At 35.2% G+C, this 11,728-nt stretch overlaps 1 protein-coding gene across 1 annotated transcript; it reads right to left on the minus strand.

Moving 5' to 3' along the window:
• Positions 1 to 8,554: 8,554 nt before the first annotated feature.
• On the minus strand, positions 8,555 to 11,495 carry LOC107945681 (GLABRA2 expression modulator). The gene is made up of 4 exons (XM_016879778.2): positions 11,063 to 11,495; positions 10,884 to 10,985; positions 9,166 to 9,437; positions 8,555 to 8,985 (listed from the first exon to the last, which is right to left on the minus strand). The coding sequence occupies exons 1-4, from the start codon at positions 11,463 to 11,465 to the stop codon at positions 8,797 to 8,799; spliced, it is 966 nt and encodes a 321-aa protein (XP_016735267.2). The 5' UTR covers positions 11,466 to 11,495; the 3' UTR covers positions 8,555 to 8,796.
• Positions 11,496 to 11,728: the final 233 nt, after the last annotated feature.

Genomic DNA, 11,728 nt, shown 5'->3' on the forward strand with positions numbered 1-11,728 from the left:
AGAAGCATTCAATTTGGGCAGCAACCAGCATAAATGTGCTTTAAAATAAGCTACATGTTCAGCCGAATGTTCATGGTCTTTGATGGGTTGTTTTGGGCACTCCAGAAGTCAAGACTATTAATAAGCTGAGTTGAACAGCCATGAAGGTGTGAACACTCAGTCTTGAAGAGTCCCCAATGTGTGAACACTCTAAATCGAACAGTCAAAAACTTCCAACAATGTGAAAAGAATTGTTCAGTCAAATGGACAGCTTGGGAAAATAAATCAACATCCCTTTTGGCTGAATAGTCACATAGGAAACTTCAAACATCATCCCAAATTAATCTCCAAACATGCATGTGCCATCCATTGCATGTACCTGCAGCAAATACATTCAATAAATTAGATGCATCTTAGACACATTAAATTGGCAGCATATAACACAAAATTCTTGCACATTAAATTCGGCAGCCCTTAGGACACAATTAAAACATGTTTGAATTTGGACAACATAAATTCGGTTGTACTTTGGACATCATTAAAGCATGTAATAAAATTAGACACATTAATGAATTTAGACATAATTAAAACACTTAATTAAAATGTCCAGCTTTTATTAAATTAATTAATCTTAAGCTAATTAATTTATTTAACTAATCAACAACTGAAATTATTTATTCCAGCAAGTTAAACGAAAATTAAAAGTGAGCTCCTTAAGCTAAATTCGAGCTAATTGAAGCTCGTGGAGTTGAAAATGAGCTAAATGGAGCTCCACGAAATGAAATTGAGCTACGTTAAGCTTGCAAAAACGACGAGCCTCGCTTGTAGGCTGAACCAATGGTCGTTCTCGGGGTGGGTTCGTATCACTTAATGAAAAGATACTGGGATATTTGTACCAATGCGAAATTTTCATTCACCCCTTCCTTCAGTTAAAAAGTTTATAATACTATCCATATCTATGAATCTAAGTGAGTTTCATCAATGAAATAGTTCTCATAGTATAGAGTATTATAGAAGTCACAAATTATTTGAGGGGTTACTCGTACCTCTTTCCCTTGCACAAGTACTGTATCCCATATATGACCTTCAGTATTTCTAGACTTGTGGTCCCATAAAGATGCATAGAATTCTTGTACAATGAAGACGACATTATCCTTTAGGATCGTCCAATGTTCCCATCGACCAAAGGCCATATTTCTTTACACAAGATCATTGATGGATCAAATCCCCTCTCATGAATGAATGTTTTTCCTTGAAGTTCATTGAAATACTTTTCAATATTCAGATTCAAAAAATTAGAGGGTGTTTGAACCATCAATGGCTCTGTTTCCATGATTTTCCTAACTTTCCTAGAAGGCATTGTATTTCAACCTTAAGCAAAGAATTCAATAGAATAATAAAAAATTTTGAGTTTAGGGACCCTTAACCTTAAGTATATAGTCAAATTTCGTTTGAATTCCTTTCTTCCCTGTGATGTTCCCGTTTCCTGTTGCACCGAGTATGATTGAGAAATTTGTGAAACGAAATTTGAAAAAATATTGGGGGTTTAGGTTTTAATAAGTGTTGAGAGAATTTGAGGGATTAGGGTTTAATGAGTGTTTTAATTAGGAGTAAATATCAGTTTAGGTTATAAAATAGGGTTTTAAAAGTTTAGAAATCAGGTAAAATTAATCTTTAAGCTATCGGGTTGCACAATGGATCGGTTCAACCCTGCAGAAGCTTGCAGCAATGTCGTGACACAAGGGTTCCATGTCTCGACACTATCCAATAGTTTGGAGATTCGCAAGGACTATGTGCTATGTTGCGACTTGTTGTTGTGATGTCGCGAAAATAACTCTATTTCAGCACAAAACTTTATCTTAACGATGTTTCGATCTAAGGATAAACCTATATCAAATAAAGGTTAAATTCTAAACTGCGTGCTTAGTTAGATATACAAAATTTTACAAATATCATGCACCAATTCACAAATTTTAAGTTACACTGCCAGATTTATCCAACAGTATTGTTAATTTATCTGTGGACAATCTTTTTATTCTATTAGGATTGGTCCACAGTCTTATTCCTTGAACCTGCTTATTCTTTCTGTATTCATAAAAGGAAGCATTTCCCTTAATTTTGGAATGTCAAAGATAGATAAACTTTTGTAATGCTCTCCTAATTTTCTCCTATTTCCCTTGTTTGGTTGATAGCCACATTTAAAGGTTTTCGTGTCACAATTAATTTCCATTGTTGACTTATTTTTCTCTAAATCAATGGTGGATCTAGAAGTGGCCAGGAAAGGTCTTCCTATTAAGATTGGTATCTCACAATCTTCCTCAAAATCAAGTACTAAAAAATCCGCAGGAATAATAAAGCTTTGTACCTTGACTAACACATCTTCTAGTACCCCCTTCGGGTGTACTGAAGACCTCTCAGCCAATTGCAATGTTATTTGAGTTGCTTTAAGTTTTCGTAACTTGAGTTTTTTAAAAACTGATAAGGGAATTAAATTAATACTAGCTCCTAAATCGCATAAGGCTCTATTAAAGTGAATACTCCCTATTTCTATGGGAATAGTAAACTGCCTGGGTCTTTCAATTTTTACGATACTTTTTTGAAAATAATTACACTACAAGAAGCACTCAAACAAACATGTTCTCCTACCTTGATTTTCTTACGCCCTACCATTATCTCATTTAAAAACTTGGCGTACTTGGGAACCTTCTCAATTAACTCAATCAAAGGTAGGTTGGCATTTAAGGTTTTAAAAAAATTCAAAAAATTTACAAATTCATCCGCATCCTGCTTTTGTCTTTCTTATAGTATTGATGGAAATGGGACTTTTGTGATTTCGGCATCTTTAAGTGTCTCTTTTTTCATCTCGGTCACTAGCGCATTCTTCTCCTCGGGGTAGGTTTGTCTTCCACTTCTAGGAAATTTTCTTAAGGTTCATCAGTATTATCCACAGTTTCCTCTGGGGTGGGTAATTATGGGCTACTCAGTACCTTGCCTGATCGGGGTGCTATAGCTTTCACATGCTCTTTACCTTCCCTCATTGGATTATCTTCCGTGTTACTGGGAATACCTTTGCCAATTTATCTTTTGATGTCGCCCATCATGTTCATCAATTGGCTCATTTGATCCTCAAGCTTAGACAATGTTCTTGTTGAGTTGGTGCACTCAGATTGCACCTGTTTGACATTTGTTCTCATTGACTACCTCTCTCCCTCAATTCTATCTAAACGTTGACCACATGTAGTATGGTCACTTAGGTTGACTCTATCCTGGGGTCTCTACAAATAAGGAGGTTGGTAATTAGTATTTTTAACTTGATTTGAATTGTTACCTTCTCCTTTGTTTCCTCCCCACTTCAAGTTTGGGTGGTCCCTTCAGTCGGGATTGTATGTACTCGAATAAGTGTTTCCCCCTATTCCCAATGTAATTTATATCATCAGCAGGATTATTGATATAATGGAAGAGTGGCTTGTCTCCTCCATGCATAGACAGTGTAGGTTTGTATGCTTGGAATTTGGCAATATTGACTTGTTTTGATAAATGATGTTTTCATATAATTGTGGTGCCTTTGAATGACATATTGGTTAGATGAATTAGGATGTTTGAAATGGTATGTTAGGTTTGTGTGAATGATGTTTTAAGTTCCTTGAATGTATGCTCAAATGGTATGGATGGCTAGGTTTGATTTGGCCTTGAAATGACATGAATTTAGGGTCAATTTATGGATCACACGCCCTAGGACACAAGTTGTCACACAGCTATGTGACACACACGGCCTAGCTTACAGCCGTGTGTGGCAACTCAAAGAGTTACACGGCCTTGTGATCCTACTTAGTGAGTCACACGGTTGAGGACACAGGTTGGGACACGACTGTGTGCCCCTTGTTCAATTGTCACACGACTGTGTGACCTCTGTTTTCCAATTTTTTCAACTTTTTCCCAATTCTTCTATTTTGTTTCAAATTAATCTCGAACTGCTTCTAAGCTATTTTTAAGGCCTTAAAGGCTTGATTTAAGGACCAAATGCATATATTTGATTATATTCAATGTGATTTACTTAAGTAATATTTAATTATTGTATTAAGTTTAAAGGTTTTCCAATTGTATAGTAATGTTTCGTAACCCTAATTTAGCGACAGAGATGGGTTAGGGGTGTTACAGTTTCCTTCTCTCTCTTAAGCTAAAGTTGTAGATTTGGATCTTTACCAGTGAATACATCATGTCGAGGTAAGATTTAATGTAACACCCTCCGCCCGACTTGATGAACTGGATCCGAGTATTGGGTGTTAAGTCCTATAACATATGTAACTTCAACTTTTTTCCTATGTAAAATTTCTATCTATGAATGTAACAAAGACTCTTATGGGCGTACATTGTAAGGTTTACATATACAATTCACAGTAATAAAATTTTAGCATTCCCTATTTTATCTCTCAATTTATTATAAACATATTGGAACGATACTTAAACAACTTATGAAAGGAATGCCTTTGTGGCAATATATGAAAAGAATGTCTTTGTGACAATATATGAAAGGAATGCCTTTGTGGCAATATACGATGAAAGGAATACCTTGACAGCGTACTCTATATGATGGCCCTTGTGGTGGGTTCTGCCAAGACCTTATGGTAAAATGTGTTTATCCGCCCTTATGGTAAGCTCTGAATAAATTCTTATAGTTATGTAATAATTACTGATGAGAAAAGGTTATGATATGTCCAAGGTTAGGGGTTGAATAAGATCCATGATATAATTGAATATCCTTAAAGGGGATTTCTTGAAAAGAAATGTGTATCTGTATGTTAAAAAACATATATCCGCCATGATAATCTGCTAGTGTTGAATATGAACGTGTTCGTAACTATGTGTAACCTAAGAATTAGTCAATGCGAGTTCATCTGTGTTATGTAATGGTTGACTCATATTTACCTGGAATCTGCTGAATTCACATGGAATCTGAGTTTTGGTTATCCTGAGTATTCGGGGTCTTGAAATAGAGTGATGTAAAATTTAGATGAAGGATCCATGTAGCACAATATCAGTATGGGTTTGTATGGTATTTAACTAAGGTATGAATTGATCAGTTGTTGACGAGATTATTTATGTGAAGTATTTGCCAACATGTATGAGTATCCGTCCGTGATAAATGTCAATGAACAACTGTTTGAAATAGGAAAATGAGTTAAGAATGGATAGTTGGAAGGGTTTTCTGAGGGAATGTTTTGTTAAAAAAGTATTATGGGACGAAAGTTTTATGAAAAAATGGAAGGGATTTCCTCAGTTTACTAAATATGAAAGATTAAGCATAACAAGGGTTGGATGTCTTGCATATGTAAGAGTGATAAAACTGTAATGGTATCAAATAAAGTGAATGATGTAGAGTAATAGTCGACTCATAAAAATTCATAAAAGATTTGCAAAGTATCAACCAAAGGTATGATTATAGAGCTCACTAAGTACTCTTGTACTTACAAGGTTTGTTATTTCATTTCAGGTATTTGAAGAAAGTCTGTGCCTAGAGGGACAATGCTAGGAGTTCGCTGAGATAGTGGCGAAGTGAGCTATTATGCATACACTAGAAATTTTGGTGTAGTACAGGAATAGACCTCTTTTAGTTTTTTTTGTTAAACTTTTTTTGTAAAGATTTGTATCTAGATTCACATGGTAAGCTATGGAATGCCTCAGGAAATGTATCAGGAATGCCCTCATATATTAAGCATTTCAATTTGGAATGCCTCAGGAACTATTTTTAAAGAAGTAAGAAATTGTGAACTGGTATCGTTAAACTGTTAAGTTTTATGTGGCCCGAAATCTGAATCCGGTGAATTGGGTCGGGTTGAGGGCACTACAGAACAAGATTCTCACGGTGACATTGTCAGTTCGAGGTCACGGTGAGCATTAATAGAGAATCACGTCACGATGAGGAAACCTTGAAGTTGCAACATCTACTAGAAAATCTTGTATTCTTTACATTTTGGTCCATACCAATCTCAATTTAGCAAGAGAGCTTTTATAAGCTTATTAAGACTCGAAAATGATTATATATTGTATAATAAGCATGATTTACTTGTAATTGAATGTATAATGATTGCGGAATTGAAAGTTATAAATTGTAGTTGCTTCGGCAGTGGATGTGACACATTGTAGCTCGAACCCGGTGATTGGATTGGGTATGGGGATGTTACATTTAGTGGTATCAAACCTATAATTTTAGTCGATTATCAGATTAAAACGATCTCAAAATCGAGTCTAGAGGTACATGCCAAGTTGAGTCGATATTTGTTTTATAGTTAAAATGTCTAAAGAATCGAGGAATGATGCCAGTAATGATAATTCTAGCAATGATCACTCTATTATGGGTGAAAATCAAATTGGTATTAAGGTACCAGGTGTGAATCCAGTCGGTCCTCGTCAAAATAGGGTTGATATACCTCGTCAGGAAGATCAAGATAGTGACAGTTTTCTCTGCACCATTGTGTAAGCTCTTCAGCAAGTGACAGGAGATGTACAGCCAGTCATATCGATAACCGTAACTCGGCAATATCTAATAAAAGATTTGCATAAATATGGAACAACTGAGTTCATAGATTTAAAAGGAGTGGATCATTTGTCAACTGAGGCTTGGCTTGAATCGACGAATCGAGTATTACAATAGCTTGAATGTTCATTGCATGAGTGTGTCACATGCGTTGTATCTTTCCTGAAAGAGGAAGCTTGTTAGTGGTGGCTGACTATTACTTGGCACGTAGCAGCTGACTAGATCACTTGGACTTTCTTCCAGTCTGAATTCCAAAAGAAATATGTCAGCATGTTGTATTTGGAGGACCAAAAACTAGAATTTATGATGTTGAGACAGGGTGATATGCTGGTGGTTGATTATGAATTGGAATTTCTACTGCTCAGTAAATATGCTTTAGAGTTGATTTCGTTCGAAAAAGAAGGTTGTAAGCGATTCCTACGAGGATTGCGTGATGAGATCGGGGTTCAATTAGTATCACACAAACTGAAAGAATTTTTCGATCTGATTGAACATGCGAAGATGGTTGAGCAGGCTATGGGTCTTGATAAAAAGACTAAGCCCTATTTATTATATTATATGTAGATGATATTCTACTTGTGACAAATGATTTGGGTTGACTACATGAGGTGAAACAAATTTTCTCTTAGAACTTAGTACGAAAGATATGGGTAAGTCATCTTAGCAATTGGGAGTAAGATCCATAGGGATAGTTATCACACATGTTGGGATTATCACAAGCAACCTAAATTAATAAAAATCTTAGTGAGATTTCAAATGAAAAATTGTTCACCAAATGTTGCACCCATTGCTAAGGGTGGTAAGTTCAGTTTGAACCAATGTCCAAAACTCGAAAAATGAGAAAGAACGAATGAAAAATATTTCATATGCTTCAATTGTTGAAAGCTTAACGTATGCTCAAGTCAGTACCATACCTAACATTGCATTCACAATGAGAATGTTGAGAAGATATCAAAGAAATCCTAAAATATACCATTGGAAAGCTACAAAGAAAGTAATGAGATGCTTACATATAGACGGTCCAACAATTTGGAAGTTGTTGGATATTCGGACTTGGAGAAATGCCAAACTGACACTAATGTCTTCCTCTACCGTGAAGGCTGAGTTTGTTTCATATTATGAAACGACCCTACAGGGTATTTGGTTGAGAAGTTTCATTGCAAGTTTTGAAGTTGTTGAGTCTATCTTTAAGCCCACGTGGACATATTGTAACAACATGATAACAATGCTTTTTTTTTTAAAAATAATAAAATTATAAGTCGAAGTAAATACATTGACGTTAAGTGCTCATTGACAAAAGGCATACCACCAAACTTGTTCAGAATTGTCATTTGAAGTTTGAACTCCATTTTATAATTAAAACTCAGTGGTTTATCCAAGGATTTAGATCTTGTCCATTACCTTTTCATTCATCCATGAATTGTGAAAATTATATTTATGAACACTAATTAATTTTGTATAAAAAAGTAATAAATAGGAAATTAATGGAAAAGAGGTGGATCGACAATTTACAAGATCGGAGAGTTTACAAATCTAAGTGTTCACAGTGTCATTGACCTTTTACTCCATAAACGCCACTTATCAGTTATATTCATAAAAGTGCTGGTACCAAAACAAATATTCATGAAGGTTCTTTCTTCCAAGACCAATCAATTGAATCATCCAAAGGTTTCACTATAAGAACTTCCAGCCTACAACTAGCACCATCGAAGTTGGTCTTACAACTACTCAGAGATTAACTAGTTTTGTTGGTAAAGTCAACCTTCGGAGACGTAATTCAGCAGGTCCGGATTTGAATTTCGACATCGTAACGATTTTCCTAATTCTAGAATATGGCTTCATTTGCAGAATAAAAGCTCAAGTACCCAACTTTTTAGCTCAAAAAAAGTATGATCATGAACAGATTTCAAGGATTTGGCCTCCACTTTGTTAACTGACCCTATTTGACAAGACAGTTATATGCAGCAAAAAAATGGCAAAATTTGAAACGGGGAAACCAATGTGAGAAGGAATGCAACAAGTTCGCAGATATGTTCGGTGTAATATCAAGTTACTGAATGGATTATATAGCAAGTGAAGTTTACAACTACATGAGTCGAAAGAATAACATATTCATTATATTTTGTTCTTCTGTCATCCGATATCCATATATAAACTCTACAGTTAACTGATATTGAATTTCTGTAGAATATTGAAAGGATTTCGAAGGAGTAAACATTATCAAATGCTTCCAAGCAGCAGAGTAAATGCTTGGCTGAAGTTTATGCCAGACAGAAACGGTATCATACAAAGTGGAAGCTATGGAGTTGCAAAACATCCTGTAGGCATTTAACAGCAGCGTCGTAGTATAAGAAGCCCATGAACCAAAATTCATGACTATCAAGAGATATAACTTGGATGTACTTTTCAGAATGATTGACTCTGCTTGTCGAAGGATTAACTGATTTCAGTTGGTGTAATGGGATAACCACCTGCGTATGCAGACAGAAAAATATCAAGAATCATTACTCTGTAAATTCTGATACCATTAACTGGAACCCAAATATTTTTTTGCATGAAGTTATGTTTTAGTATGTTTCCTTCATATCCGTTTTCTGGTTAATGAAAACTAATTTTTTCGGGGTTCATGGCTACCCTTGATGAGTACATACCTTGTAGTGGTTCCACTCAGTGTGGCTCCCAGTTTTATACGCAAGACGACTGTCACTGCAATATGCAAGCTTTGCCGTAGAAACATATAAAACTCCCATGACAGGACCAGCTGATGTCGATAAGTAACATGCAAATGAATTTTCAAGTTGCTCTTCAGGAACTGTTTCAAAAGTTTGTCTAAAGATCTTCTCATAACCACCTTCTGCTAAAACCTTTGTTCCCTGAGCAATTCTTCCCATGGCAGCCTCAGCAAAACTTGGGCTTGTTCTTACTGATTTAAGAAAAGGGAAAAAGTATTTCAGTAATTTTAGTATGTGAAACTGCTTGAGAAGCAAGAGGGAAAAGGTTGGGGATGATAGCTGGGTTCATGCATAAAAATTCAGAAATAGCATATTATTCGAATTAATATATGCGAACATATTTTTCAATAGCTCTTCAATAAAACTTAAGGATAGAATATATCCTTCCCATACTCTAACAAAAGCAACATTTGGGTTACAGACTGCTTAGAGACGCTTAAACCAGAAAACGTGAATGTAGTGATGCAAACTTGAAGTATGTTATTTACTCAAACCGCTGGTAAATCTGGGAAATTCTAATGTTAGAGAAATAAAATACAAAATATGTGCACAAGTAAAAGTCCTCACATGACATAAACAATGTTTACTGCATATCAGTAGTGCAAAGAGTTGTCATCAACAAATGAGCATGAGACATCTCACCAATGACAATAGCAAATATGGTCTCGATAATAATAATTCTATTAGTCAAACAGAAACAAGAGTGAATTGGGCATCATAGTTGCAGTGGAAGCTGTCTAACTATGCAATCTCTGGAAACTAGCATTTTCATAACTCTAACAAAAGAGTCGAGGAAGTTCTTATTAACCATTTGCACATATGGAAGTAGTACTATGAGTCTCTGGAAACTAAAGATTTATCATCCCCATTTTTATTAAGCCATTCTAAGACTAATATACCTTTCAGGTTTATCTGGTCTACAACCAGTTCACCAGGTTCTGTCACCCCAAAATTACTGCATAAAGCTGTTTGTTAAAATATTTATCAGCTTGAGCCCTTTGTTCGATAAAATGAAAATGCAATTTGATGAAACCTGGTACCTTGACCTTAAACGAACCACCATATTCTATTATTCCCAAGTATTAATTGCAAACACCAGTGTTAAATCCAGCTTACGATTTCACTAAATCAATACAACATTTCCTTTAAAAAGAAACTGCTAAAAGCATGTTAAAAATGAGAAGGAAAGAAAGAAGTTTATCACCTCCTCTCCCGTTCCCTAATCACAACTGTCTAAAATTGTCCAACCATTTCAAAATGAAACAAAATCGCTTCCTCAACATCCAACATAACTCTTAGGACAAATGAGCAATAGGAAACACCAATCATGCAAAAGAAACAATGGTCCAGTCAAGCCTTAACCAAATTCGAAATGTGAACTCCTAATTCAATATCTTAAGATTTTCAACAACTGAATACTTATAGCAACCATCAAAACAAACCGAAAATACAAAAGAGAAAAAGAAAACCTGGTTTTATTTCATCACAAACTAAAACTAATCAAACTAGTAAGCAGTGAACACTATCAATGCCAATCCTAGAAGCCTATCGAACACTATCTAATTCAATTCAAGCCAAATACAAAAAAGAAAAAAAAAGCACTAAAATTTATTAAAGAGAGAGAAGAAAATATGTACAATGCTGCCACGTGTTCCCGGCCAGATCCTCGGCTTTCCTCGTCGCTTCTCCCACTTTCTTCGTCCATCTCCCTAAGACATCCCTCAATGTATCCATTGTCTCTGTTTCCACTCACAAGTAAATAATTAACTAATTTCAAATTAAAGACAAGATTACAAATAAATGTAAAAGTTCTTGCCTTTGAACGAAGTTAAAGAAGATTCCAGAGCAGGAGCATCAGTAACGTAAGCATTGAATCCATTAAGAGTGGACATGATGGCGCAGTGACCTGCAGCAGGTGATTGATCAACAAATTGGGGAAATTCCTCGACCCGGATAGTGTTCTGTTCGGTGATTGCTATCCTTTGGATTCTGACTGTCCTTTTCTTCCTTTTTGTCAGGTCTGTAGTTGGAACTTGGAACCATAACAAAGCCCTCCGCATCCATTGCGGGATCCGAGGCTTTCGGGTCCATTTTCGAATTCGATTCTTGTGCCGTAGATTGCGTTGAGCTGGACTTTGGCTCGGTTTCCGTCCTTCTAGTGTTTCCCCTTTACTAGAACTTCGCGGGAAAATACCGCCGGGCGTGAAATGGTTATACATAAAGAATGAAGAGAATAATCAAAGTTAAAAAGTGAGAAAAATAGTATTTGGTAAAAATATTAGCTTCTAATTAGGTATTTAATTTATTTGGTTTTTTAAATATTATATTTTTTAATTAGAGTAATTAATGTAAAATAATATTTCTTATTTAAATTATTAAAAATATATTAATTTTGAAATTTAAATATTATAATAGAATTTTTTAAATAATAATTAAAGTATTTTTAATATATTCAACCTACAATATAGTTTTATTTTTTGTA

This window comes from Gossypium hirsutum, chromosome D12, assembly GCF_007990345.1.
Source record: "Gossypium hirsutum isolate 1008001.06 chromosome D12, Gossypium_hirsutum_v2.1, whole genome shotgun sequence".
NCBI lineage: Eukaryota > Viridiplantae > Streptophyta > Magnoliopsida > Malvales > Malvaceae > Gossypium > Gossypium hirsutum.